Below are 27,728 nucleotides of genomic sequence, written 5' to 3'. Positions count from 1 at the left end.
TGAACTTCATCAATATATTTCATTTTTAAAAAATAATTATCAGTTTCTGGATCCTCCCCTAAACTATGAGTTGTTTGAAACAAGAATTATCTTCCTTCCCCTCCTCCCAATACATAACCACCTACTGTGTAGCTGGCATTCTGGTTCATCTTTGTATACCCAGGGCCTGCCCATAGTGAGTACTCCTCGTCTTTCCCTCTCGACAGCGTTTGGCAGTCAATCACTCTTTCCTGAAATGATTTTTCACTTGACTTTCAGGATCCCTCGCTGGAGTAGGAGCATCTGCTCAGCCTTTTGCTGGTTCCTCCTCATTCTCCTGGCCTCTGAAAAAAAAAAAAAACTCAATGCCGTTAACTCGATTTCGACCCACAGCGACCTTACAGGATAGAATAGAACTACCCCATAGAGTTTTCAAGAAGCAGCTGATGGATTCGAACTGCTGACCTCTGATTAGCAGCCAAGCTGTTAACCACTGCACCACTAGGGCTCCCCTGGCCTCTAGACCTTGGGAACTCCCCAGGGCTTAGTCGTCTGACCATTCACTTCCTAGGCATGGCTTTAAGTAACATCCAAATACAGATGGCTCCCAAATTTCTATCTCCAGCTTGTAACTCTCTCCTGATCTCCAGTATATACCCAACTTACCTACTCAACATCTCTACATGGATATCTCATAAGCCTTGCAAACTTGACAACAACAAAACCAAACTCCCAAATCTGCTCCTCCTATCTTTCTCACACCCCATATCCAATTCATCAACAAATCCCCTCAGCTCTACCTTCAGAATGATTCCAGAATACATTTTATCTCCATCACTACCAAGTATCAAGCCATCAAAAACCACTGCCTGATTCACTGCAATAGCCTCCTAACTCCTTGCTTCCTTCCCCTTCTCCCCCTTTAGTCTATGCATAGCAGCCAATGTCTTCCTAAAAGGCAAGTCTGATAAGTCAATAACAAAGGACAAATATTGTGTGAAACCACTACTATAAAAATCAAGAAAAGGTTTACACACAGAAAAAAACAATCTTTAATGGTTACCAGGGAGGAGAGGGGTAGGGAAGGGAAATCACTGACTAAATAGTAGACAAATGTTAACTTTGGTGAAGGGAAAGACAGTACACAATATAGGGGAAGGCAGCACAACTTGACCAAGGCAAAGTCATAAAAGCTTGCTAGACACATCCAGACACCTTGAGGATCTGAGTTACTGGGGCTGAGGGCTGAGGACCATCGCCTTGGGGGACATCTAGGTCAATTGGTATAACATAGTTTATAAAGAAAATGTTCTATGTTCTACTTCGGTGAGTAGCATCTGGGGTCTGAAAAGCTTGCGAGTGGCCGTCTAAGATACATCTGTTTGTCGCATTCTGTCTGGAGCAAAGGAGAATGAAAAAACCAAAGACACAAAGAAAAAATTAGTCCAAAGGACTAATGGACCACATGAACCACAGCCTCCACCAGTCTGAGCCCAAAAGAACTAGAAGGTGCCCGGCTACCACCACCGACTGCTCTGACAGGGACCACAATAGACGGTCCCAGATAGAGCAGGAGAAAAATGAAAACAAAATTCAAACTGACAAAAAAAGATCAGACTTACTGGTCTGACAGAGACTGGAGGAACCCCCAAGACTATGGCCTCCGGACACCCTGCTAACTCAGAACTGAAGCTACTCCCAAAGTCCACCTTTCAGCCAAAGATTAGACAGGTCTATAAAACAGACAATAACACACGTGAGGAACGTGCTTCTTAGTTCGGTCAAGTATATGAAACCAAATGGGCAACACTTGCCCAAAAGTAAAGACAAGAAGGCAGGAAGGCACAGGAAAACTAGATGAATGGACACGGAGAACCCAGGGCGGAAACGGGGAGAGTGCTGACACATTGCGGGGATTGCGACCAATGTCACAAAACAATTCGTGTATAAATTTTTGAATGAGAAACTAACTTGCACTGTAAACTTTCACCTAAAGTATGATAAAATTAAAAAAAAAAAAAAAAAAGAATGTGAATGCAACCACCAATAGGAAGTCACATCTGGCAATAAACAATACTTGTCCCTCCTTTCAGTTATTTTGTGTGGTATACACATGTGTATATGTTGTCGGGAGATGAGAACCTGAGGCAATTATTGAGCTATATTATAATTTAAAACAACTTTGTAGAGTCGAAATATACACACATAGATGCTTACATGCACAACATGAGGGACATAGAGTTCTAAACCCCTGACAAGGTCAGGTGGGAGCTGATTTGATCCTTCCTATTTACAGTTATCATAATTTAGTTATAGTGAGATGCCATTTTGAATTGTGATGTTTGTGATATTAAAAAAAAAAAAAAAAAGGCAAGTCTGATTATGTCTGTCCTAGACTGCAACTCCCTCAAATGGCTCCCTATCTCATTCAGAGTAAGCGCCTAAGTCTTTAAACTGGCCTACAAGGCCTCCATGATCTGTGCCCTCCCATACCTCTCTGACTTCACCTGCTCAGCCACAGTGTTATCCTTGCTGTTCCTTCTGCTAGGAATGTTTTCCTAAATAACCACCAGATTTTCTCCCTCACTTCCTTCAGATTCCTGCTCAAATGTCACCTTATCAGAGAAGCTTCTCTAACTACACCAAAATAATAGCAACCCCTAGATGGTGGAAAAAGATAACATGCTTGGCTCCAAAGGTTGATGGTTCAAGTCCACCCAGAGGTGCCTTGGAAGAAAGACCAGGCAATCTACTTCCAAAAAATCAGCCATTGAAAACCCCATGGAACACAGTTCTACTCTGACATATATGGGGTTGCCATGAATCAGAATCAACTCAAAGGCAATTGGTTAACCCTATCTCAGTACTTCCTATCTCTTAATTCTTTTTGTCTCTATAGCTCTTGTATGAGAGTTACAAAATTGAGGCCCCTTACTCGAATCAGAATGATCAGCCCAGGTCTGAGCCCCAACTCCATCATAACTTTTGCTTATTTCCCTTGCAACTGTCAAACCCTTAGACTTATGTACATAACAAAGGAAATGTTTTTCTCTGTGGTCAAACTAAAGATATGGAAAGAATGTTCTTAAGTGAGGGTCTTGACACAACATCTTTATCAGAAATCCCCTCAGTAGCCCTCAGGAAATGTTCTAATATTATTACCTTGTGACCATCCTGTAAAACCCCCCTTAGTCATGTATTTAAATTAGCCAATCCAAATAGCCCACATTCGTGTTTCCAACCAAACACTGTAAAGCCCCTGCTTCAAGTTGTCCTGCTTCTTGCTTACCTAATCTTGCAACTTCCAGTCAGAACGCTGTATTGTACCTCATGAAAATGCTTCTCTAACTCCACCATTTTGAAGTATTTGGTTTCACTTTGTGAGATCAGAAGTGTCTCCGGTTTGAACTGTCTTAAACTTTCAATAAATCTCTGCTTTTATTTTAAACAGAGTATGCATTCTTACTCGTTGACATTTTCTGGTGTCAGATAAGTGGGATTCAAAGGCACATTTCTTCGGGCAGCCCCTGGGATATCAAGGACCTGAAGCTTTAGTGCCAAGCATGAGCCATTTGAAGCTCATGCATCTCCATGAATTCCTGGGAGTTGTCCCAGGTAAAAGGACTCTTGAATAGAGTTCCACTTCCTTGCATTGAGTTCTTCGAGATTTATTGTTGGCTTTCTCTTCTGCTTCCATTTTCAGCTTGTTCTAAGCATTTTGAAGGGTTCATTACCAAATTAAGTTTGGTGTGGCTCTTATCACAATACTCCCAAGTCTAATTAATAAGCACAGACTTTGGGAGGATCAAAGTCTCAGCCCATTAAATTTTAACTCACCTATTTTCTTTTAGTGCACATTCAGGTTTTCTAGCAGGTGCAATTCACTGTTTTAGTAAGATGGGGAATGCCAGTTCTAAGGACTCAGCAGGACTGCCTTTGGGCACATCAGCCACTCATATAAATAAATGTTTCAGCTTCATACCTGCCTGTTTCTGGACATTCTTATGTATATGTTCATCTACATGAGGATAAGAACATTATTCTGCTTACTGTTCTATTCTCAGAACCTAGGACGGCGTGCCTGGCGTGTAGCAGGCATGTGAAAAATACTTGAATAAAGGAATGTTCAACGAATAATTAAAGGAAGGCATGGGGAAATCAGGATGGTACTTTTCAAGAGTAAAATTTAAACAATTCCTCAATCCACAAACAATCCATTTTCTAAGATGCATTAGAGAAAAATTAGTTCAGTAAACCACACCCACAAAAGGTCAAATGTTTGAATAAGGGGACCTAATACTAAAAATAGAGCCCTAGTGGCACAGTGGTTAAGAGCTTGGCTGCCAACCAAAAGGCTGGCAGTTTGAATCCACCAGCCGCTCACTGGAAACCTTATGGGGCAGTTCTACTCTGTCCTCCAGGGTCACAATGAATTGGAATCAAGGGGTTTGGTTTTTTGGTAATATTAAAGATGGCCCAACTAGGTCTGAGCACAGTAATTTTTAGCTTCAAGATTCGTGTTCTGAGGAAGATTTTGACTGAGATGTACATACTTACAACTCATTCAAACAAATCTGGAATGCCTAAACTTCTATCCAAGTTTGGATTTCGACAGGTTTCTTGGTTATTGGAACTTTGTCCGTTACAATCCTTACACCCCCCTTCATAACAGGTCATTGGAACTTTGTCCTTTTCAATCCTTACACCCCTCCTCCTAACAACTTCCTATGGAAGAAATATGCATCATTCTTCGTTCTCCAGTAACTATTCTGTTAAAATAGAGCACTAAGGATAATCAGACCACTGGTCTGAAAGGCAAAGAGGGACTCAAGCTTAACCCATCTTAATTAAGCTCCATCTGCTCCACTACTCTTCAGTAAAAGGTGAGGCAAAATATTAGTTGTGTATGGGGTGGGGCACTACCTTCATAACATAAGCTGTAATTGCCTAGATGACTGGTTCTTAAAGTGTGGTCCCGGAATCCTTGGGAGTCTCTAAGATCCAGGTTTTCTATTAAAGCCAAACATTAAAGCGATCTGCAAAATTTTGAAACAATGCTACTCTTCTGAATTTTTCTTTGGCTTTAGAAGTTACTTTTCATTAAAAAATGTTATTTATGGTAACATAAAATGAGCTTATTTTTAAATGAAACTTCTTAAAAATTTCTTAGTTTTAATTGATAACATGGTGAATATTGATATAACCCACATTCAATGCCCATGGAAGCAGCAGTCAAGAAATCAAACAATGCATTGCATTGGGCAAATCTGCAAAAGACTTCTTTAAAGTGTTAAAAAGCAAATATGTCACTTTGAGGACTAAGGTACCCCGATCCAAGCCTGAGTATCCTCAATGGCCTCATATGCATGTGAAAGCTGGACAATGAATAAGGAAGACCAAGGAATTGACGCATTTGAATTAGTGTTGGCAAAGAATATTGAATATACCATTGACTGCCAGATAAACAAATCTCTCTTGAAAGAAGTACAGCCAGCATGCTCCTTGGAAGTGAGGATGGCAGGACTTCATCTCTTTGGACATGTTATCAGGAGGGACCAGTCTCTGGAGAAGGCCATCATGCTTGGTAGAGGGTCAGCAAAGAGGAAGACCCTCAACAAACGGACTGACACAGTGGCTGCAACAATGGGCTCAAACGTTTAACGATTGTAAGGATGGCGAAGGACCGGGCAGTGTTTCATTCTGTTGTACACAGGGTCGATGTGAGTTGGAACCAACTTGACAGCACCTATCAACAAAGCTCTTTGGTGTCCCCAATTTTAAGTGGAAAGGCATCCTGAGAGAATTGCTGCCTTGGATATATGAAATATTATGCCTCCTGTTACCCTTAGTAAGAGATGTCTCAGTTACAGCTTCCCGGCTTTAATCACAGCCTCCAAACGTTACTAAACCCATACAACATTAGGAACTAGCAGGAGTCTCCCACTGAAGTTCACGGCTTTTCTACTAAATATCCTTCCCACCTCTCCTCAGTACAAACCATCTATTTCTACAGCCCAGATCCCACTGTCATAAAACGACCATACAGCCAGTGAGATGTTTTAGTAAATAATAAAAACTTATTCTGTAATCTGAAAAAAAAGTGATACATTATGTTAAAATGGCTGGATAAATTTTCACTTAATTTGGTGGTATGATTAGGATGGTTTGAATTAAAACTTCAGTTACATGGCATACACAAAATTCATTCTGGAGCCACCTGAGAGGCCTTCACCCTTCAGCAGAAAACTGAGGACAGTTTTTTTTTTTTTTCCAAATTGCGGACGAAATTCTGGGATAGTCTACCAGAAATACAGGATACAGTATATACAAAATTCACTTTTTGGGTGGCAGGGCAGTTCAAAGAAAGTCATCATTCAGAACATTTGAAACTGGGGTATGAGACTTCTATTACAAGTGACTGAAAGAAACATGCCATACATATCATTATGCCAGAGATGAAAACACACACTAATTTCAAACATTACACCTCCTGACCCCTCCAAACTGAAGTAGCCCACTCGAAGCTGCTTCCTCCCAGAAACTTCATGTGACATGCCTCAGGGTGAGCAGCGGCAGGGCTTTACTTAGTGATCGTTAATGATTTCTCTCAAGCAATATCGGGCACGTCAGCTAGTTTATTCATATTGAATCTAAACCTTAGATCTCTGGCTTAACAATAACGGAAGAAACCTTTAAAGACAATAAATCTTGCATTAAATCAGAGATGGTTTAAATCGTGATATAACTTCTAATATGCTGGGCTGGCAACTAAAGCATGACAAATGTCCAATTCAGTTACAAAACCACATTTGATTTTCCTTGGCCACGGAATCTTCAACACATCTGAAAAATGCACTGTTTTACAAAGGCTTTTACCATACACCCACAGCTTCCAGTCTCAAGTAATTACACTTTCTTCATCTCCCAGGAACATTTCTAAGACAGATTTGTTTTTTAGATCTGCTGGCCTTGGTGGGTATGTAAAAACAGAGAGAGTAAGTTTAAAGAATGAAGATTAACTGAGATGCCAAGAAAAGTTTTTATTGCAAGCACAGGAGCAAAAGGAGATGTCTTCTCACACAAAGTGGCCGCAAGGTCTGCCATTAACTAAATCTGACAACCCTTCATTGGTTTAAAGCATAGTAATTAGCTTTTTGCTATCAAGTGTACATCATTTCTGCCATGTGGGACATTTTCTTGGGAATATACAAGTAATATTCCATGTAGCCTGACAGGTCCTCAATGGTCACATCATCCACATAGACTCGAGCTTGCTCAGAACAGGAGCGGGGAGAGCCAGACAGAGTTCTGGTGTGGAGAGATTGAGAGTAGTCCTCAAGCGTGGATCTTTGTTCTGGGGCCAAGGGCGGGACATTCTGCAGGCCTGAAAAGGAGTACACTTCCATATCATGCCATCTCTTACACTGGCACTCCTTGCCTATGCACGCACATGCTTTGCCCTGGTTTAACCTGGAAACAGATTGAAAGTCAGAGAGATCACGGGCCTTCAGACTTGCTTGGGAGACCTGGGTAGCATCAGAGGAGTCTTCCTTTTTACTCTCTGATGGGAGCCCTAGAACCGAAGTTCTCAAAGGCTCAACGACTGCCCCTGTGTGATTAACATCAGGAGGAGAAGTAGCACATTCTCCTGCATTGAACTCTTTAGGGGTCGAAATTCCCAGCCCACTGCTGCCATCAGGGGAGTCAGTCTGGCTTTTGTGCTTTAGCTGGTTGCTGGAAGAAGCAGCTATTGTACTGCAATGTATAAACTTTGGAGGATGAAGGACAGGAGATTTAGAACGTCGACGACGCTGGGTTCTCACTGCTCCTCGTGACGACTTCCTTGTAGACCTAAGAGGAAAAAAATACACAAGATATTGGGATACAGAGCCATCCTAAATAGGTTCTTCATGAATAGTCAAGAATTTACCTCCTCTCAAGTTTATGAGGCTAAGGTCACAAATTTCCTCCAGAGATGTGCTGTCTCCATTTTCAAACTGCCCAAGTCTCAGAAATGTCAACACCCTTATCTGCAAGCTATAGGAACAAGTGAAATAAAGAGTAGTTCTTACTTTGGCCAAACATTCAGTGCAGAACCCCAGCCTGGGGAACCTTTGACCAGTGGGTCTAGGGAAGCATCCTGCACAGACAATTTAACTGAAGCTGTAAAATCTAAATGTTGTGTCCCAGGCCCTGAATACAGGAGCTTCAGTACCACTGTGAGGCTAAAGTTGCAAGTGGCTACTAGCTGATTATTACAAACAGGCAACAGATTTGAGATTCATTTCTATCACAGGTGACTTCGGACAAACAGATTTAGGCTCCCTGAGGTTTTTCAGATACTGGGAATTATCAGATATACTACGTAACTATTTATAAAACACTGAAATAAAAGAACTGAGCAAAGAAAGAGAGACTATCAAAACTGCCAAAGAAATCAAAATAGAACTTTAAAAAACAAAAAATGTTATTCTTGACATTAAACTAAATGGATGGGTTAAACAGCAAAATACAGTTAAAGAGAGATTTAGTGAACTGGAAGATAAATCTGAATTATGTACAACAGTAGTTGGCAAATTACAGCCTGTGAGTCAAATCCAGCCTCCTGCCTGTTTTTATAGAGCCTGTGGGCACTGCTCTAGTGCCGTGAGCCACAGAGACCAAGCTGGGGCATATCCTCCTCCACTCCTGTTCTCCCTGCACTCCCCACACCTGCCTTCCTGGCCGGTGAACATGTCTCACCACTGCCCAGGGCCCAAACTGATCACCATCTACATGCTGGAGCTCTGCAGTCAGCAACTGCTGGGCACTGAGAGGTAAAATCTCAGTCTAAGAGCCAGTCCAGCCACCCAACTTGGGACAGCTGGGCTCTCCAGAAAAGAGAAAGGCATGCTGGGATCTAGGTGTCACCAGGACAGAGAGTAAAAATGATACCAGCATTGCACCCCCACCCCATCCCAGCAGCCTCCCCTTCAGGCTGGTAATTTTGTTCCAAGAATGTCTCAGCAAGTGAGCACCAAGTATGCCCACCATCCAGGATAGCCCACCTCAGGTAAATGGGACAGAAGAAGGCAGGACAGGAGTTCTCTCTCGTCATGTAAATATCTACATAATAACCTCAATTTTGCCTGTTGGCCTCCAAAGTCTAAAATATTTACTATCTGGCCCTTTACAGAAAAAGCTTGCTGGTCCCTGTCCTAGAAGGTAGCACAGAGATAAGGATTTGGAAAAAATGTAAAAGAAGATATGGAAGACAGATTAAGTCTGGAGTCTCCAAAGTAAAGAACAAAAAGAATGGAGGACAAGTGATTTTTGAAGAGATAATGGCTGAGGAATTTTCTAAAATGATGAAAGAAGAGAATCTATAGATACAGCAAGCACGCTGAAGCAGGACAAATCAAAGAAATCCACATCTAGATACACTGTAGCAGAACTGTAGAATACCAAAAACAACAGGAAGATCTTAAAAGCAGCCAGAGTCTAAGGGCAAATCATTCCCAAAAGAACAAGAACTGGATTAAAAGTAGGCTTTTCAATATCAATAATGAAGCCAGAAGACAATGAACAGCACCTTCAAATGCTAAGAGAAAATAAATGTCAACTTAGAAATAAATATGGTTTCACGTATATCAAATCTATCTTTCAAAAACAACGATGAAATAAAGACATTTTCGGATAAATCAAGGCTAAGTATGTATACCAATAGGATATCACGCTATACAACTCCCAGGGGCACATATATTCTATATGGAGTTGTATAACGCAGGAACTGTTTCACTAACAGACCTCCACTAAAGGAACTTCTGAAGGAAGTACTTCAGAAGAAAGAAAATGATCCTACGTGAATGTCTGAGATGCAAGAATGGTGAGCAAAGAAATTATAAACCTGTTGTTGTTGTTAGGTGCTGTTGAGTCGGTTTTGACTATAACGACCCTATGTGCAACAGAATGAAGCACTGCCCTGTCCTGTGCCATTCTCACAATCGTTGCTATGTTTGAGTCCATTTGTTTCAGCCACTGTGTCAATCCATCTTGTTTTGATAAATCTAAACAAACACTGCCTGTTTAAAAGCATAATAACAAAACCTAATTTATGAGATTAAAATGAAGTGACAGAACTAAAGCACTGGGCAATATAATGTAAGTCAGGAGACCAGAATAAAACAGTTCCAGGAAGAGGGTTAAAATACTAACTTTTGTCTTTGTTAAGCACACATGGTAAAAATTTAAGGCTAACTACTAAAAGAACAGAAACAAAGTATGTAATTTCCCAACCAGTAGAGGAAAAAATGGTAGTGGTGGTGGGGGAGACAACAACAAAGAAGCCCTTTCTAACAATTTGGGGGAGGGGAGAGAAAGGAGACGAGGAAAAAAAGAAAAAAGTAGGACAAAGAGCAAGTTCAGATATGTTAATCAAAATAAATGTCAATGCACTAAACTCACCAGTTTAAAAATAGATAATCAGATTGAATAAAACAAAACTTAGCCATGTTCTTTACAAGAGATACACTTAAAATGTCACTATATCATTAAAGTTTCGATTCACCAGGAAGAAAACATTCTGAACTTGTATGAACCTAACAAAATAGTCTCAAAATACATAAAGCGAAAATACAGAACTTAAACGAAAATCTGGCATACCCACTCCCATGGGGAAGATTTTAACAAACCTCTGTTATTAATAGGTCAAGCTGACAAAAATTATTTAAAAAAAAAAAAATTTCAAATGGTACATTTAAAAGCTTGATTTAATGGACATAATATAGAATTCAAGATTCAGTGATTAGAAAAGATCCATTCTTCTCAAGAGCACATGTTGTTTGCTGCTGTCGAGTTGGCCCCTTTCTCACGGTGACCCCATGCACAAGAGAAGAAAGCGCAGCACAGGCCTGCGCCATCCCCACGATCAGTTGCAGACAGGAGCATTGCAAGCCATGGCATTTTCAATGACCGATTTTCAGAAGTATATCACCAGGCTTTTCTTTCTCTCAGGCACACACAGACATTTATAAAACCTGACTATGAACCAGGCCATACAGCAAGTCCCAGCAAATTACAAGAATAGGTATCATAAAATAAAACCCTCCAAATAAACGTCTTCCATCACTGTTTCAATACGACTAATATTTAGAACATACTCTTCTGGGCTCTCAGGAAAGAAAATCCAATAATGTTTTAAGGTATTGGGATGAAAATCATCTGCAGTGAGAAGCTCTTACCCATGCCAACTGTCTTTAGACGCACACGTCGTTTTAGGTTTGGCATCATCTGTAGTTGTTCTGACTGATGTTCTAACACTTGTACCTTCTCCAACAGACAGAGATACTATGGACCTGAAAGACAAGATCAAAGTTTACTGCTGTAGAAAACTGTAAAATGAGAACTCACTGCTCTCACCTATCCAAATACAACTTTTATCAATAACTTAATTTGCTTTCTAGTTTGGATTTCTCAAAAACTGCTCAGCTTTTAGTGTAATTTTTCCTCCGAAACCAAATTTAGAGGATCCCTAAAAGCCCACGATTGCAAAAATCATAAGCCAAAAAATGATTCTTAAGTATAACCAGCAGCAGTCTATAAATAGACTTTCAGGCTGTTTATCTGGGGCACACCAGGCCTTATGTCCAGCAAGAATGTTAATGACATTGATTACGTATTGTATGCTAGCAGACTAGAGCTACGGAACGAAGTTTAGGAGTAAAAACTAAAGACTCAATCTAACTTGAAAATGAACACATTTTCAAATATTACAACTTTTAGAAAAATAAGTCTAATTATTACAACTAATAAACTGGAAACCTTACTCAGAATTAAACCTTTGTGGTTTAAAATTATACAGATAATAGTAAAGAACATGAAAAAACTTAAAAGAGAAAAACAAGCATCTATAATCTTACAACCCAGAGACTACCAACATTAACATTTTTGCACACAATCTTCCAGACCTGTTCAATACATATACACATAATGAGCTCCTACTAAGCAGGCTGTGGTATTGATAAAAATTTGTCACAAAGGGACATTAATCTAGTAATGTAGACAAATGTTCACTAAAACAATTTAAAATAACAACTGGGAATAACATAAATGTCTAATAGTGAAAAATACTATATTACATGTAAAATATGGCCATCTATAAAAAGGAGTATTAGGAATTTATTAAAAATTAAGTATACAAAGAATTTTTAATGATATGACAAAATGCTTGTAATATAATGTTAAGCGAAAATAGCATGGATAAACACCTTTATATACATTATGATCTCAACTATGTGGAAAAAAAAGTGTCTGGTATTACATACAGATAGTCTAGAAACAAACCACCAAAATGTTAACAGTGGTTATGGTAAAGTATGATTTTTACTTCCTTTTTTATACTTTTTTGTTGTAAAATTTTCTACCACAAGCGTGTATTATTTGATAGTAAGATAAAATGGATTATGTTGTTTTATAATAAACATATTGATTTGTCCTGATAAGATAAATAATATTAGGAATCAAGACCAGTTGAACAGGATCATGCTAAATTCCTGGCAAGGTCTGGTTAGTTTATGAGTCAGTCCCTCAGATGCCCCATTTGTAAATCAGCAACAATATCACGCAACTAGAAATGTAGGATGTACCCTACAAGTCTTTTTCTGCCTAGTCATGGTAATGACTCACTCCTTCCACTCTATTTGGTTCTCTCAGATGCTCTCCATTGCTCCTTCTCTTTCTATAATTTTACCCCAGGCAAGTCACATGCTACAAATACATAATTTTGGACCACATATTATATTATTATTATTATATTATTTATCAAAGAACTAATCAGTTAATGGCAAGATGACCGTATTGGATAAACCACTGGGAAAAGAAAGGTACTAATTATCATGGAAGCAAAATGTGAGCACCTGTAGTATCTACTATGCAAACCTATCAGTATAAATCTTCTCATTTGGCAGGCCAAAAATCATACTAGTAGAGGCAGACAACTATAAAAATATCTCACGTATATTACATTTTACTATGTGTTAAGCACTGCATGTATTCCTTCATGTCATCTTGATAAGGAGTGGTTAAGATTCTGGGGACAGATTGCTTGGGTTCAAATCCTGGCTCTGCCACTTCTTAACAATGTGACCTTTAGTAAATGACTCAATTTCTCTGTCTTGTCTGTTAGCTGGAATTACAACAGTAGCTATCTTCTAGGGCAGTAATCAGGATTAAATGAAATAATGTATATGAAGCATTTAACCCAGTGCTTAGGGATTTAGTAAATGAGTAATAAACGTTAGTGATTATTATTATTGCTTGTTGTGTGTGCAGTGTTCTACTCTGAGCTTGCAATGTTTAGTTTCCATTCATGACAAAAAAATTCTTATTATCTATTACAAACTTGAGATTATCTTCAGGCCTGGGGCAAAGAATGAGGGTGAGAAGAGTCTGGCACAGAATAGAGTGATACAGTAACATTCAGACAGCAGCTGGTTTGCAGGTGCTCTAATTAGCCTGGCCAAAGGGTCCAAGATTATTGATCTCTGTGACAGAACCCTACTGAAGAGAGGTTTCCATAGTGATCGGCTCAGCAATCGGAGCCCATGAAATCTACAAAGTCTTTACAGATTTCTATTGAGCCAATTCACTTTTAGTGAAAAATACTGTGTTCCTTTGAGATGTGTGAGGCAATCTTTAATGGGACAATGCTTGATAATCTTTGATTAAGGAAAAAGAAGGGAAAATCCTCCTCAAAGTTAAGGGAAAGCAAAACACCCAATCTTGGAGTAGAAACACACCACTACCTTTCAAGTGTTAACTGGAAACAAAAATTTTTTTAAGTAAAACAATGCTCTTCAGAGGAAAACACCGAGGGGGAAAAAAAAAACAAAACACAAACCCGTTGCCGTGGAGTCGTTTCCAACTCACAGGACCCTACAGGGCAGAGTAGAACTGCCCCATAGAGTTTCCAAGGAGCGCCTGGTGGATTTGAACTGCCGACCTTTTGGTTAGCAGCCATAGCTCTTAACCACTATGCCACCAGGGTTTTTCAGAGGAAAAGGACTATTTAAATCTAGTAAACAATTCCTGAATAATACATTACACGTTTCATTACCCTGATGCGTCCACTCTTAACTTCTTGAAAGCAGTTTGTAGACTCTCCTCCTCCCCATCCTTGGCTTCGGATTTCATTGTGAAAGTTTTTACACTACTGTGGGTGTTCTCGTTAATACTAAAGAAGAAAATGAAAACAAGATGCACAAAGTGAAAACAGGTTGGTTCAAAAGTATACTTTTGGGAAAAATCTGTATCCCTGATACTATTACTGCTTATCAGCAAAAGAAAGCAAATTTCTAAAAGGACGTTTCTATGCTGACAATTAGGAAACAGGAATTTAAGAAGAGAAAACATGAAATAAAACAGAAAATGTATATTTGTTATAGCAGAATTTTAACTGTCTAAATATTTGATGTCAATATGCAATCACAAAGTTTTGGAAACTAGATCACCTAAAATACTTCTGCATTTCGGTATACTTTTTAATGGCAGAGGCGGGGGGAGGATCTCTCTAGTTGAAGGAGTCTAAGATCCTACAGACAAAATGATCTTTGCATCAGAAATAAAAGGGAAATCTAGACCACTCTGATTCTTAAAAATGCTACTGAATAGTTGTCTAGTCTAACCCTAATAATTCCAGTTAAGTACAACCTCATGACACATGACAGCATTTCTCCAAAGCAATCCAGGCCTAGATTCAAGAAGATATGTTTTAGGGAACAAGATGTTACCGTTATTGTCAGGATAAAGCCAAAATTAGAAACATGTTTCAATAATTACCAATTATCCCCCACTCTACCCTATAAGGTTGATACCTTGATTTTGTTTTTATTTATAACTTTGAATGCTTTATTAAACAAGATGGAAAAGAAATGAACCATACTTGCGACTCAAGAAAATAAAGAACAGAATAAATTTAGTCAAAACAAAAAGGTAGGAAGTAAAGGTAAAACATAAATTGCTGTTCCGTAGATACAACCTTAAGTGTTTTCCACTTAATCAAACAGCTTGATTAACCAAAGTTCTCCATTTCTTCCACCTTGATTTTTACATTTAAACAAGAAGGAAGGAGGGGGGACCAACCAATGCAATGAGAAACACACACATTAATAAACTCTTTGGATCTAGTCTCCAAATTATTTCTTCACCCGGGGTAATAAATCTTGAACAAAAAATAAGCAAAACGGTATCTATGAACATATCACAGGGAATGAGGAGAAAAAAAGGAAAACAAAAAGAGAAGAGGAATTTTTAAAGCAAAGGATTCACGTCACCTCTTTATTTCTAACCTCTTACCTCATTATCCCCCCACCCGGCTTAGGCACTCTCAGAGGGAGCAGTGCCTCTCCGTGGACCCTTGGGTCCACTCTGATTTCCTATCTGCTCACTTCTCAGAGGCAGGTTTGATGTTATTGTGAGAGCTCTAATATTCCAAAGGCCAGGGTGTCATAATATGTTTGATATAATGTAACAATGTTATACCAGTGGAAAATAAAAAGGTAGACTCAAGACCATTCTACTATTTATTTATGTAATTAAGTATTTTGGGCAGATGTCTCTGGGGAGCATTGAAAATAATCTCAAAAGAATTCATCTAGCCTCCACCTCAACTTCTTAAGACAAAAAATTTAAATGCACTCTCCAAACATATTTTGCTGGTTTACTTAACCAGCACAAGAATACGGGGGAAAATTATTGAATTGTGTGCTTTACCAGTCTCTAATTCTTCTGAATTTAGAGTAGGAGCCCTCTAAGGACACAATCATGTCCCATATACCTGGGGGAGGGGAACAAACATCAGGCACTGGAATATTTGGAAGCTTCACAGCATCTGAAAGGGTACTATCATATGCTGTAAACAAATTCCTCCTGCTGACCAAACGAAATTAAAGTTTGACTTATAGTTCTCCTCAATTACCTTATGACCAGTTAGCCTAATGCTCGACCTATTGAGAGTTAATCAATCATCTGAGCCAGGCTCCGCAACACTGGGCCCCCTCACAGGCCTGAAACTTTGGAAATCACTCAATACCTAAGTACACATCACATCTAAGTATATACTGCTGAATTCTATAGGCAGACACCCCTTCCTTCCACAAATAATTTACAGAATGCCTACCATACGCGTGGCACTAGACTGGATGCTAGGGATGTAACGTTGAACCTGATACATACAGACTGTGAGCCCCATTCCTGCCCTCTAGGAGCTTACATACACTTTAACACTGCGCTGAGAAGCTCTGCACCAGGTATGTTAATTATATAGTGCTGACTTAATAAGCATTGCAGGTGACCATTGTAAATGTTAATACAAACTTAACATCCTTGTTGATACACTAAAAGAGCTATCATTTTAAAAACCAAAATAAAAACCTAGCTCCACACTAAAATTTCAGGAGCAGAGTTCCGTCTAAACTATTTTCAGATGTCCAGCATTTTGGTTACTTTAACCCTGAGCAAATACGAATCTTAGCCATGACCTTAAAAGAGCTAGATCAGAGCATACTTGTAATTACAAAAGACTTATCATGCTACTCTGTATTCCTAGCTTCCCATGCACTCAAAACAAGAGCTGTACAACTATTTGGGATAATTGGTTTTCTCCTTCTTAGTTTTCACTGCACTGACGTCTTGAAGCTAAACAATCCCCAAAGAGATCACACGTTCAAAAGCCTACTATTAGTTACTTTGTATTAAGTTAAATCACTCCGGGTAATTTAACTTTGCCACGGATTCCTCCCTGCAAACTTTCAAAAATGACAAGTTCTTCTAAGTTCCTCCATCAAAAGGGCAAATTCCTGGTTTCCCCTAACTTTCAACGAATAGCATGTGTCACAATCTTATTTGTATCTTGCAGCTTTAACCAAGACCTCCTCGAACCTGAAGCCCCAGTTCAAACTTCAGGGCCCTGAGAACAAGGACCTGCACGTAAGCGTATCATCGCAAATGTTAAAAGATTTAGAAACTTTCTCAGACCACCAGAAAACGTAGCGCCTGGGGAGGAAAACCCAATCCAACACCTCTGGAAGAGGCAAACAGGATTACGTCGAAAACAATCAGCTCCCTGGACAAAACACACCCCTCTCTACACGCCAAGTCAAGCCCTACACTCACAGTGCTAGTTGAGAAAGCCGTTAAATCTTTTCACCCAGAATCAGGGTGTCTCGCGGTTAAACAGGATCGGGGGAAGATCAGAATCGGGGCGCGGGGAGGGGGGGCTCGGAGAATCGGGACAAGGCCGAGCGGGGAGCTCTCTAAGGCCCTCACTCTGCCTGCCCCAGGTCTCCAACTTGAAAGTTCCCCCGGGCCAGAACGAGAAGCTTGAGCCGGGCCGAGGCTCAAGGAGACGTAAGCGGAGTTCAAGAGACAGCCAACGAGAATGGGGCTCAGAGACGAGCGGGAAAGGGCGGGAAGGGGCAAAGGGCGGCCAAGGAGAGTGAAAAGGAGAAGCTACGAACGGGCGGGACACGGCGGAGAAGCAGGACTGGGCGGGGGCAGCCAGAGGACAGGAAGGCGGGAAAAGGCAAGAGAGCGGACCTTGGGGAGATCCGGGCCGCGGCGGCCGACGGGGAACCGAGAGGCCCAGGCCCGGCCCAGGCAGTCACCGCCGGGAGGCGATGCGACGAGAGGCAGGGGGGCCCAGGGGCAACCGCCCACGACTAGGCCCGGCCTCCAGGCTGAGACTTGGTGTCGCGGCGCCTCCCTGTCCAGTCAGAGCACTTACCCCCTCGTAGCTGGGGCGCTCCCGTGATCCGGTGCCGTCAGTTCAGATCGTCTGTCCCGGATCGCGGAGCCTGACTGACCCGGATCCAAACCCGCGGAGGGGACGACCCGCACCTCCGAAGTCGCACTGCGCCTGCGTCACTCGGCCACTCGTCCCGCCCCTTCCTTTTGCTCCTCCCTGTCCAGTGACTAGGCCGCGCAGCAGGCAGCGACTGCGCAGGCGCGGGGCGGTGCCCGCGCCTCTCAAGCGCCCCACACCCGCCCCTCTCGGAAGCACGTGCGCCCACGTCATTTCCTGTTATTCTTTTCGCTCCCTCCTCCACCCGCAGTGTGTTCGCTCTGGGCCAGCTTTTGGGGCGTGCCTGTTTCCTCCTCTCAGTCAGGTGAATAAGTAGGCGTTATTCGTCACAGTCGTCCAGCAGCCTGCACTTCCTCGGGTCTCCTTGTCCCTGGTGCTCTACTTGATGTTAGCAAGCTAACGGAATTGCGCAGGGGTGAGGGCAGAGTGGGGGAATCTTCGTGACAACGAGCCCCATCTGGGCGCTCTGCGGGAGTCTCCTTGATGCTGGATCTGGACCGCCTGTGATATCTCCTGGGCTCGGACATCAGCCCTCGCCTCTTAGGGACCTTTCAGCTCTGTAGAGAAGCAAGGAAGTATTGGGACGTCGCCGGGACCATGAATATGCGGTCGGAATTGAAATTGAAATGCCTTCGACTTTAGTGTTCCCCTTCGGCTTTAATGTTCTTCCTTTTCGACTTGAGGCAACTGTCTTTTCTTCTGGGCCTCAGTGTTCTGTGAAGAAGTTGGACTGTATCAGCGAACTTTTGAGAATCTGGTGAAAGCTGTAGATCTCTCGCCAGAGAAATGCACATACACACCAAATTTTGCAAAAAGGTTGAGGCAGTTCATCTAAGGAAGGGATTTTTAGCGGCTTCCCATTTGTGTATCAAGGAACCCTGTTGGCGAGTGATTAAGCGCTCTAGCCGAAAAACAGTTGAACCCATCAGCTGCTCCGCAGGAGAAAGATGTGGCAGTATGCTCTGGTAAAGATTACAGCCTTGGAAATCCTATGTAGCAGTTCTACCCTGTCTTATAGGGTCGCCATTAGTTGGAATTGGCTTTTTTTTTTTTCCGTTTTTGTAATTGTGAAGGCTGCTCAGGCAGCAGGCATGGGTGACCAGTGCAACGGCTGCCACCCCCTCCAGCTCCGGAGCTGGTTCTGGTAATGGAGCTGGCCCCTCCTCTGCCCAGGTGGATGTCTGCCCTTCTCAGAGCTTTGTGGGAAAAGATGGTTTTCTTCGATAGGGTTGGCTTAGTTAGGCCTGATCCTGCCCTAGGATGAGGGTTGTTATCTGAACCAAAACTGATGCCTCCTACTCCTGTCCCTCAGTAAACAACAACAAAAGACAAACCCACTGCCATCCAGGCGATTCCGACTCATAGGGACCATGTAGAACTGCCCCATAGGGTCTCCAAGGAGCAGCTGGTAGATTTGAACTGCCAACCTTTTGGTTAGCAGCTCACCACTTAACCACTGCACCACCAGGGCTCCTATCCCTCAATACCTTAGGTATAATCACCTGATTACAGATAAGCTAGGGGTTCTTGGGTGGCACAAATGGTTAAGCACTCAACTACTAGCAGAAAGGTTGGCAGTTCAAACCCATCCAGAGGCGCCTGGGAAGATGGACCTGTCAATCTGCTTCAGAAAGGTCACAGCCTTGAAAATCCTGTGGATCAGTTGCCATGAGTGGGAATGGACTTCATAGAGACTAACAACAACGGATAGCCTGCTGAAGATTGTTTAGTTGTATCCGGTTTAACTACAGTCAGGCCTTGGAATGCCTGACCCATGTCTGGGAGTGGAGCCTACAGTTTCACTGTGTAAGGCATAAAGCATGTAGTGAAACTGGAGTAAAACAATTTAAATTCTCCTTCACGGCAGAGGCTCAGCAACTGAGAGGGGATGAAAGAAAACTTAAGAGTTCCAACATCAAACCGATGATGCTAATAATGGCTGCCGTTTACTAAGCAGCAGACATGTAGATGTTGTCTCGTTTAATTTTCCTGTGATTTTACACATTCTACAGATGAGAATAACTGGGACTCAAAGAAATTGGATAACTTTTCTAGCTCCTTTTACCCGTAGTCACACAGCGCTAGTAAGTGGCTAAGTCAGGATTTAAACTTTCTCAAAAGCCTGTTCTCCGCTACCCATCTCTCAGCATCTCTTAGAAAAGACTTAGAGGAGAATAGGATACTTTTTTTTTCTCAGTAGTTGCCAAGTGAATTCATCAAAACCAAAGAAGTGTTTTTAAGCTGTCATTCCAAAATACAGCTTCAGGTAAAATCCCATACATCCTTGAGGGTCAGGACTATGTCTGGATCACTAAGGAATTCCCACAGCCTAACACAGTGCCTAGGGCCATAGTAGACGCTCAATACACTTCTGGTAAATTCTCATTTTACCTTCTTTCTGCCCTTTACGGCATTAAATACTAAAACTAAAAAGTTGAAGCAGGAAAAGGCTCATTTTATTTAAGCACGTATTCACCACAAAGTTAGATGGTTTCTGAGAATGTGATTTTTTTACTTAAGGAATACATGGACGGTGAGAACCTTTTGGGAATATTGAAGTCTGTTAACCCACACCATCAGATGTGGTCTGAAATTTCAAGTTATTATGGATAGACCTGGCTCAGTGTACATGATGATTTGGAATAAGATAGAGAAGCTACAGAGCATGTGACTTGAGTAAACAAAAAGCCAGACCTGCTTCTTGGCCCAGCAACACAGGATCTTTCTCCAACCATGGAAAAAACCCCAAACTATGTGTGGACTTTAATTGTGGGAAATTGACTTGGTATTAATGCAGGTAGCAATGCCATTGAATCAGAGAGCATAGTAGGTGTGAAATTCCTTAAACAGTGTTTCCTTCTTCTTATATATGTCTTACAAGTGACTGAGTAGGAGAGACTGAATTACTATTGAATTGTACAGCAAAAACAATTCCATTTATATAGGAAGATAACTTTTGATTTCTAAAAATGACTTTGGAGAAGGCAAATTCAAAGCCTTAAAGAAAATTCATTTCTCTTAACGTAATTGATGTCACTGAATTGTACACGTAGAAATTTTTGAAATAGTGTATCTTTGGCTATGTATATTTTCGCCAAAAAAAAAAGGTCCTCCAAGGTCGAGAAAGGAGAGTGTTGACATGTCGTGGGGTCGTTAACCAATGTCATAAAACAATATGTGTACTGACTGTTTAATAAGAAATTGTGTGTTCTGTAAACTTTCACCTAAAGTACAATAAAAAAAAATTCATTTCCCTGATGATATGACTGCCATCCTGTCAGTTAGTACTCTGGCAAAATAGTCTTCTTATGTTTTAAAGTTCAAATAAATTAATGTATTCCTTGTTGTTGTTGGGTGCCGTCGAGTCGATTCTAACTCAGAGACCCCATATGACAGAGTAGAACTGCCCCATAGAGTTTTCTTGACTGTAATTTTTATAGAAGCAGATCACTAGGTCTTTCTCCTGCAGAGCCGCTGGATGGGTTCAAACTGCCAACCTTTTGGTTAGTAGCCAAGCACTTAGTAACCGTGGTGCCACTAGGGATTGATATAATTTTAAAATGATTTTAGGGTAGAAGATGATGATGATAGTGAACATTTGTGCCTTGATTTGCAAGCGTTATCTCGGTTAATCTTCACAGCCAGCTTGTGAGGCAGGTGATTTTATTATCCGCATTTTACCTGAGGAAACCAAGGCTGAGAACAGTGGAGTAACGTGTCCACAGCTTCTACGTGGCAGAACTGGGATTCAAATCTAGGCAGTCTGATTCTGCACCCACACTCCTGATAACTGAGTGATACTGCTTTTCTTAGCTCCCCTACCCATGATACACCCCCTAACCAAATCTGGGATATTTGCTGCCACCTAGGGAATACCGTTGAATTTGAGGAAATGGGTCTGGGACTATGCTCCAGCTATACTTGCCTTACATTTCCTTGAACCCACCAGGCATATTTCCCTCTCAGAGTTTTTGTGTTTGATGTTGCCTCTGCTTGGAACATTGCTTATCCACAATTCTCCTGTTCATTCAGGTCTCTGCTCAAATACCAATTCCCCAGCGGGATCTTCCCTGGCCATCTCAACTAAAACAGCAGTCCCTCTCTCTCTGTATCCCTTTATCCTGCTTTACTTTTTGTTATAGCTCTGCCACTACGTGCCAATGTATACTTATCATCAGTTCCACTCACGAGGATGGAAGTTACTTGAGGTCTGAGACTTTGTCTCTTGTATATCACTACTTTTTTAATTGAATCTAAGATGCACGTTTTCCCACAACTTAGCACTCTGAAAACCCTGCTGCATCTTATAATCGACAGTGTGTCCTAGCTTAGTTGGTAGCATTTTTTCTTTCTTAGTGGTGCCTAAAATAAATGGCAAGTCTTTAAAATGATGGTATTTTAGCATTGACAAAAATACAGTGTATCCTTAGGGCCTAAAATCTTGTCTGGCACACAGTTGGCACTTGGTAATTACTTGTTGAATGAACGACTTAAATGTTCACTGTGTGCCAAAAACTATTTAAATATTTTTAATCCCTATTAGCCAGTTATGAAATATTTTCTGTTATTCAGGCAGTATGATACCAGTTCTGGTCACCATCACGTCAATTCTAACTCATGACGACACCACGTGTGCAGAGTAGACCTGCTCCTTAGAGTTTTCAAGGCTGTGACCTTTGGGTGCAGACTGCCAGGCCTTTCTTCTGAGGTGCCTCTGAGTGGGTTTGAACCACCAACTTTTCGGTTAGTAGTTGAGCGCTTAACTATTTGTGCCACCCAGGGACTTCCAGGCAGTATAGTAAAAAAATAAAAAAATTTTAAAAAGCCCATTGCCGTTGGGTCATCTCCAACTCATAGCAACCCTATAGGACAGAGTAGAACTGCCCCATAGGATTTCCAAGGAGTGGCCGGTGGATTCGAACAGCTGACCTTTTTGGTTAGTAGCTGACCTCTTAACTGCTGTGCCAGCAGGGCAGTGTGGTAGTGGGAATTAAATGGCGTTTGGATCATTTTGGAAGACTGGGAGCGTGCAGAGAGCTGCATCCTAGTCTGCTCTGCTCTGGCACATGGAGGGTCGGGTTGCCTTTCATGTGCTCACTTGCCACTTGTCCTTTCCATGGACCTTAGTGAACACCTTTTGCTTGCCTGGCAGAGAAGCCCTTGAAAAGCTCATGGTCTAGTTGGAGAGTCAGAGACTAAGCACAGGGTGTTGTGTGGGCCCAGCCCAGTCGGGGGCACAGGGTGGTGTCTCAGAGAAAGCCTTCCTGGAGGAGGTTATGTCTAATTTGGGTTTGAAAGTTAGGCATTGCCCTGGGAAGTGAGAAGGGACAACATGAGAGCAGAGAGAGAGTCCAGGCCAACGCAAGGAGAGAATCACGTTAAGGAGACTGGATTTTGTTTTGAAGGTCACGGATGATTTAAAGCAAAATAGCAATGTGCCAGTTTGCAGTTTATATCTATCACTCTGGCAGCCATTTATAAAATAGTAGACTGGGGGCAATGTTAAGAAAGGCCAGTTAGAGCACGCTTGAAATAATCTGAGTGAAGGCCAGAACTGAACAGCGGCTGAAGGATGGTGAGGAGGCAATGGGTTCTAAAGAGATTAGAGGGATTTGGCAAGGAGTGCTGGTCAGAGAAGGAGCCCTGGTGGTGCAGCGGTTAAATGCTTGGCTGCTAATTGAAAGGTTGGTGGTTCAAATCCACTACCTGCTCTGCAGGAGAAAGATGTCGCAGTCTCCTCCCGTAAAGATTATAGCCTTGATAACCCTATAGGGCAGTTCTATTCTGTCCTATAGGGTCACTATCAGTTGGAATCCACCCAATAGCAACAGGTTTGTTTTTTTTTGGCTGATCAGAGACGACCAGATTGGGTGAGTGAGTGGCCAGAAGGTGGCGCCATTCACCAGGGAAATCCTGGAAGAGCAGGTTTGGGGAGTGGGGAGTGAGTTTAGTTTTGGACATAAGGAGTTTGAAGTGCAGGTGAAAACAGGAACAGATCATGAAAGGTTTTAAGGCCATGGCAACAGGTTTAGATTTTATTATAAGGATCATGAGAGCTATGGAAGAGAAGAGAAATGACCAGATTTATTTTAGAATCACTACTCTGGTTTCAGCACGGGCTGGCACAGTGATCCAGGCTTGAGGTGGCAGTGATCTGAAGAGAGCAGCTGGGTGTACGAATGGACAGCAAGTTAACAGACTCAAAAGCTGAGTCGAAATATCTTTGGAAATCATATATCTGACAAGAATCTAATAACCAATATATATATGGGATTTGGTTCCTTGGTTTGGAGATTTACGGTCATGATTTCATGGGACATCCAAGATAATCGGCCTAATGTGCTTAGTGCCTCTATTCTGCCTCCTAGTTCATTGTGCAGTGCAACTAACAACACCGTCATGCCTCTGAAAACTCATTTTAATCCTCACAACAATCTTTACGAGGTTACCATTATCATCTTCATTTTCCAGATGAGGAAACTGAAGCAAAGAGAAGTTAAATAACTTGCCTCCAATCACACAGCTAGTAAGTGGCAGAGTGAGAATTTGAGCCGAGGCAGTCTGGCTAGAGTGTGTGTTCTGTCTCCCTATATGATGAGATACCTCTCTAAATGATAAGCTCTGTATGGAAAACTTGAGATATCTGTGGAGCAGCCTCATGGAGGTGCCCGGAAGGAGGAAGATATATGGCTCTGAAGCTCAAGTGAGAGATTTAGACTGCAGCTAGGTGCTGTGGAGTCAGCATGCAGGTGGCCATTGAAGTCCCAGGAGAGGGTAGGAAGTAATAGAAGGAAAGAGGCGAGGGAACCCCGGAAAGCAAACACAGGCACTCCAGGTGGGGAGAGGATATATTCCCTTCTGCACATTAATAAATTGGCATCTGGGTTACAGGTCACCAATCAACGTTTATTGAGTTCACCCCGAGTTTGATCAGCTCTCAGTACCATGACAAAGTAGAGTCCTGGACCTGCAGACCTAGGGATCCCTCCTGAATGGTGGTAACCCTTCCCACTCTCTTCTACCATGAGATTCCACTTGGTGGCCTGTTGGCTTCCCTGGACATCTGTTCTTTTTTCCCTCACTGCAACTGGAGAAACACTAACTCCTCCATCTACCACTTGCCAGCTTTGCCAGCTCACAGGACCCCTATCCATCTCCAATAGCACTTCACGTGGGTCTCGTTCAAGAGCCTCCTCAAGTTATTTCTTAGCCATTTACCCAGTTCTTGTGTCTCCAGCTAGATTCTAAGCTCTTGGTGGGCAAAAAGCATGTGTTACAGTTTTCCCCCTGAATTTCCCACCCCACTCTCAATCCCTGTTCCCCCTATATAGGTAAATCAGGACTTTGAACAAGTTCATTTCAGTTTGACTCTCTGCTGAGAATTTGCATTTCTAACCCAGATATACTGAATCAGAATCTACAGTTTAACAAGACCCCCATGTGATTCTTATGTATACAGATAAGATTCCCTTTCCTGATTGTGGTAAAGCCCTTTACAGCAGGCTTTGGAAACTGTTGAAGACCCAGGGTTAGTTAGTAATTGCCTGCCTTCTCTGTCAAATCTTCATTCATTAGAACTTTGCAATTCATGTATATATAAGAATCTTATGTATACATAAGAATCACTTGGGGATCTTGTTAAAATGTAGATTCTGATTCTGTATATCTGGGTGGAAATGCAAATTTTCAGCAAGGGGTCAAACCAAAATGTACTGGTTTGATGCCCTGGGTTAAATGCCCTACACTGTATGCTCCCTTAGCACTTCATATTTAGTCCATCACAGCAGGGACTGTGTCTTGTATCCTCAGTACCTAGCACTGAGCTTGCCACAGTAAATTAACAATAAGAAATATGTATTGAATGAGTGAGTCTATCAGAAAACCAATCAATCAGTCATCTTACGCAGCAAATAATTACCAGGTGCCCACTGGCTGGTTAGAACCGTAACTGGGGCCTGTTGACTCCTTTGACAGTTGATTTTAGCAACATGACCTTTCACAAGGGTCTCTTGTTTTTTAGAGGATAGGAGAAAGAGAGAGGGTTGGGGGTTAGTTGCTCTTCTGTGTCATTCTCTCCACAGCCTCAGTGTTATTGTTGTCTGTTACTTTGACCATTGCTTTCCTGAAGTGTTGGGGAACAGAATAGGGAGTGAATGAGGATTTGGGGATGACTTTTATGTGACCTGGCCCTATCTCTTGCTGGTTCAGGTTAAGTCTGTGGCAACCTGAGTTGGAGGATCCCTCAGAGCTCCAGGAGGAAGTGGGAGGCTTTTCCTAGCAGCTATTGATTACCAGCAAAGGGAGCCCTAGCATCGCAGTTTCCCTTTCCTGATTGTGGTAAAGCCCTTTACAGCAGGCTTTGGAACGAAGACCCAGGGTTAGTTAGTAATTGCTTGCCTTCTCTGTCAAATTTTCACTCATTTGAACTTTGCAATTTAAACCCAGAATATCTGTCCATTTATTTAGGTCTTCTTTAATTTCTTCAGCAATTTTTTAAGTAGTTTTCAGGGTACAAGTCTTTCACCTCTCTGGTTCAATTTATTCCCAGGTATTTTATTCGTTTAGATGCTATAGAAAATGGAATTGTTTCCTTAATTTCATTTTCATATGGTTCATTGCTGGTGTATAGAAAAACAACTGATTTCTTTGTGTTGATGTTGTACCTCAGGGGATTTGATCTTCAAGGATGGTTGACCAGAACACTTGTATCTGAACTCTTATCCTGCTTTTCTCCCTCAGCAGGACCAGACCAGATGGGCTTTGTCCCTTCCTGCTGTATGGGAACTTCTCTTTAATCTTGTACTGTGTCATCTTTACCCACTGAAACCAAACCCATTGCCTCAAGTCGATTCTGACTTATAGTGACCCTTAGGACAGAGTAGAACTGCCCCATAGGGTTTCCAAGGCTGTAATCTTTACAGGAGCAGACTGCCACATCTTTCTCCCAGGGAGTGGCTGGTGGATTTGAACCACTGACCTTTCAGTGAGCAGCCCAGCGCTTAACCACTACGCTACCGGGGCTCCTTTTGTCGTCTTTACGCTCTGGCTTATAGAACATCTCTATCCTTTCACTCCCAAGTTTTGCTCCTAATCTGCAAAGGGAAGATTTTGGAAATTAAGATAACTTGTTCTCACTCAGCAAAGCCAGATTTTGACTATTATCTCACTGTGGACACGAGGAAATCGAATTTGAAACTCAGAGCTAAGCAGTGACCCTGAGCAGCAAAAGCCATTGATTGACTGGTTGGGGAGCTGCAGGTGAACTAGGAATCAGGAATTCTTAGTCACAAAAAGACATTGGTTTTTATCTCAAGAAATTTTCTCCATTACACCTAGCTTGGCAAATGTGCCCACCTGTTGGGTGACAGGGCTCTTTGATCGACTATCCCAGAGTACATGGATATAAAATAAACAGTGACACTCAAAAAGGACATGCTCCATAGAACAATTATACGAGACCAAAAGGGCAACATTGGCCCAAAAACATAGATGAGAAGGCAGAAAGGGGTAGGAAAACCAGATGAAAGGAAACAGAGAACTCAGGGCAGAAATGAGGAGAGGGCGGACACAGTGTAGGGACTGCAGCCAATGTCGTGGAACACTTGGTGTACAATTTGTTGAATGGGAAACTAATTTGCTCTGTAAACTTTCACCTAAAACACAGTAAAATATTTTTAAAAAGAAAAGCATGGGGGGATAAAAAGGGTACGTGGAATGGGGTGGGTACTTCTCCAATGGAAAAAATGGGTTGCCGTCACCCAAAGGGAAACCCTGGTGGCACAGTGGTTAAGTGCTATTGCTGCTAACCAAAGGGTCGGCAGTTCACATCCACCAGGCGCTCCTTGGAAGCTCTGTGGGGCAGTTCTACTCTGTCCTATAGGGTCGCTATGAGTCGGAATCGGCTTGACAGCAA

At 41.9% G+C, this 27,728-nt stretch overlaps 1 protein-coding gene across 2 annotated transcripts; it reads right to left on the bottom strand.

The window, feature by feature from the left end:
- Window positions 1–6,599: 6,599 nt before the first annotated feature.
- Window positions 6,600–17,865, bottom strand: OSER1 (oxidative stress responsive serine rich 1). Of its 2 annotated transcripts, XM_023724570.1 has the most exons (5): window positions 17,738–17,865; window positions 14,072–14,188; window positions 11,199–11,312; window positions 7,910–8,016; window positions 7,689–7,830 (listed from the first exon to the last, which is right to left on the bottom strand). In XM_023724570.1, exons 2-5 carry the CDS (start codon window positions 14,146–14,148, stop codon window positions 7,799–7,801), a joined length of 330 nt encoding a protein of 109 aa, XP_023580338.1. In that variant the 5' UTR covers window positions 14,149–14,188; window positions 17,738–17,865; the 3' UTR covers window positions 7,689–7,798. The 2 variants fall into 2 exon arrangements, with proteins under 2 accessions (XP_004370385.1, XP_023580338.1); XM_004370328.3 differs by lacking the exon at window positions 7,910–8,016 and having other exon boundaries at window positions 6,600–7,830.
- Window positions 17,866–27,728: the final 9,863 nt, after the last annotated feature.

This window comes from Trichechus manatus, unplaced genomic scaffold, assembly GCF_000243295.1.
Source record: "Trichechus manatus latirostris isolate Lorelei unplaced genomic scaffold, TriManLat1.0 scaffold00008, whole genome shotgun sequence".
NCBI lineage: Eukaryota > Metazoa > Chordata > Mammalia > Sirenia > Trichechidae > Trichechus > Trichechus manatus.
Note: the sequence above shows the minus strand (reverse complement) of the source record. Positions and strands in the feature narration are given on the sequence as shown.

Bases quoted from the DNA above. Each gene is read 5' to 3' on its own strand.
- OSER1 (XM_004370328.3), bottom strand. From the start codon at position 14,148: ATGAAATCCGAAGCCAAGGATGGGGAGGAGGAGAGTCTACAAACTGCT. The intron at 11,313-14,071 runs GTAATGAAACGT...CTTGTCTTTCAG, and splicing joins TTAAGAGTGGACGCATCAGG to GTCCATAGTATCTCTGTCTG. The intron at 7,831-11,198 runs GTAAGAGCTTCT...TTTTCCTCTTAG, and splicing joins TCTAAAGACAGTTGGCATGG to GTCTACAAGGAAGTCGTCAC.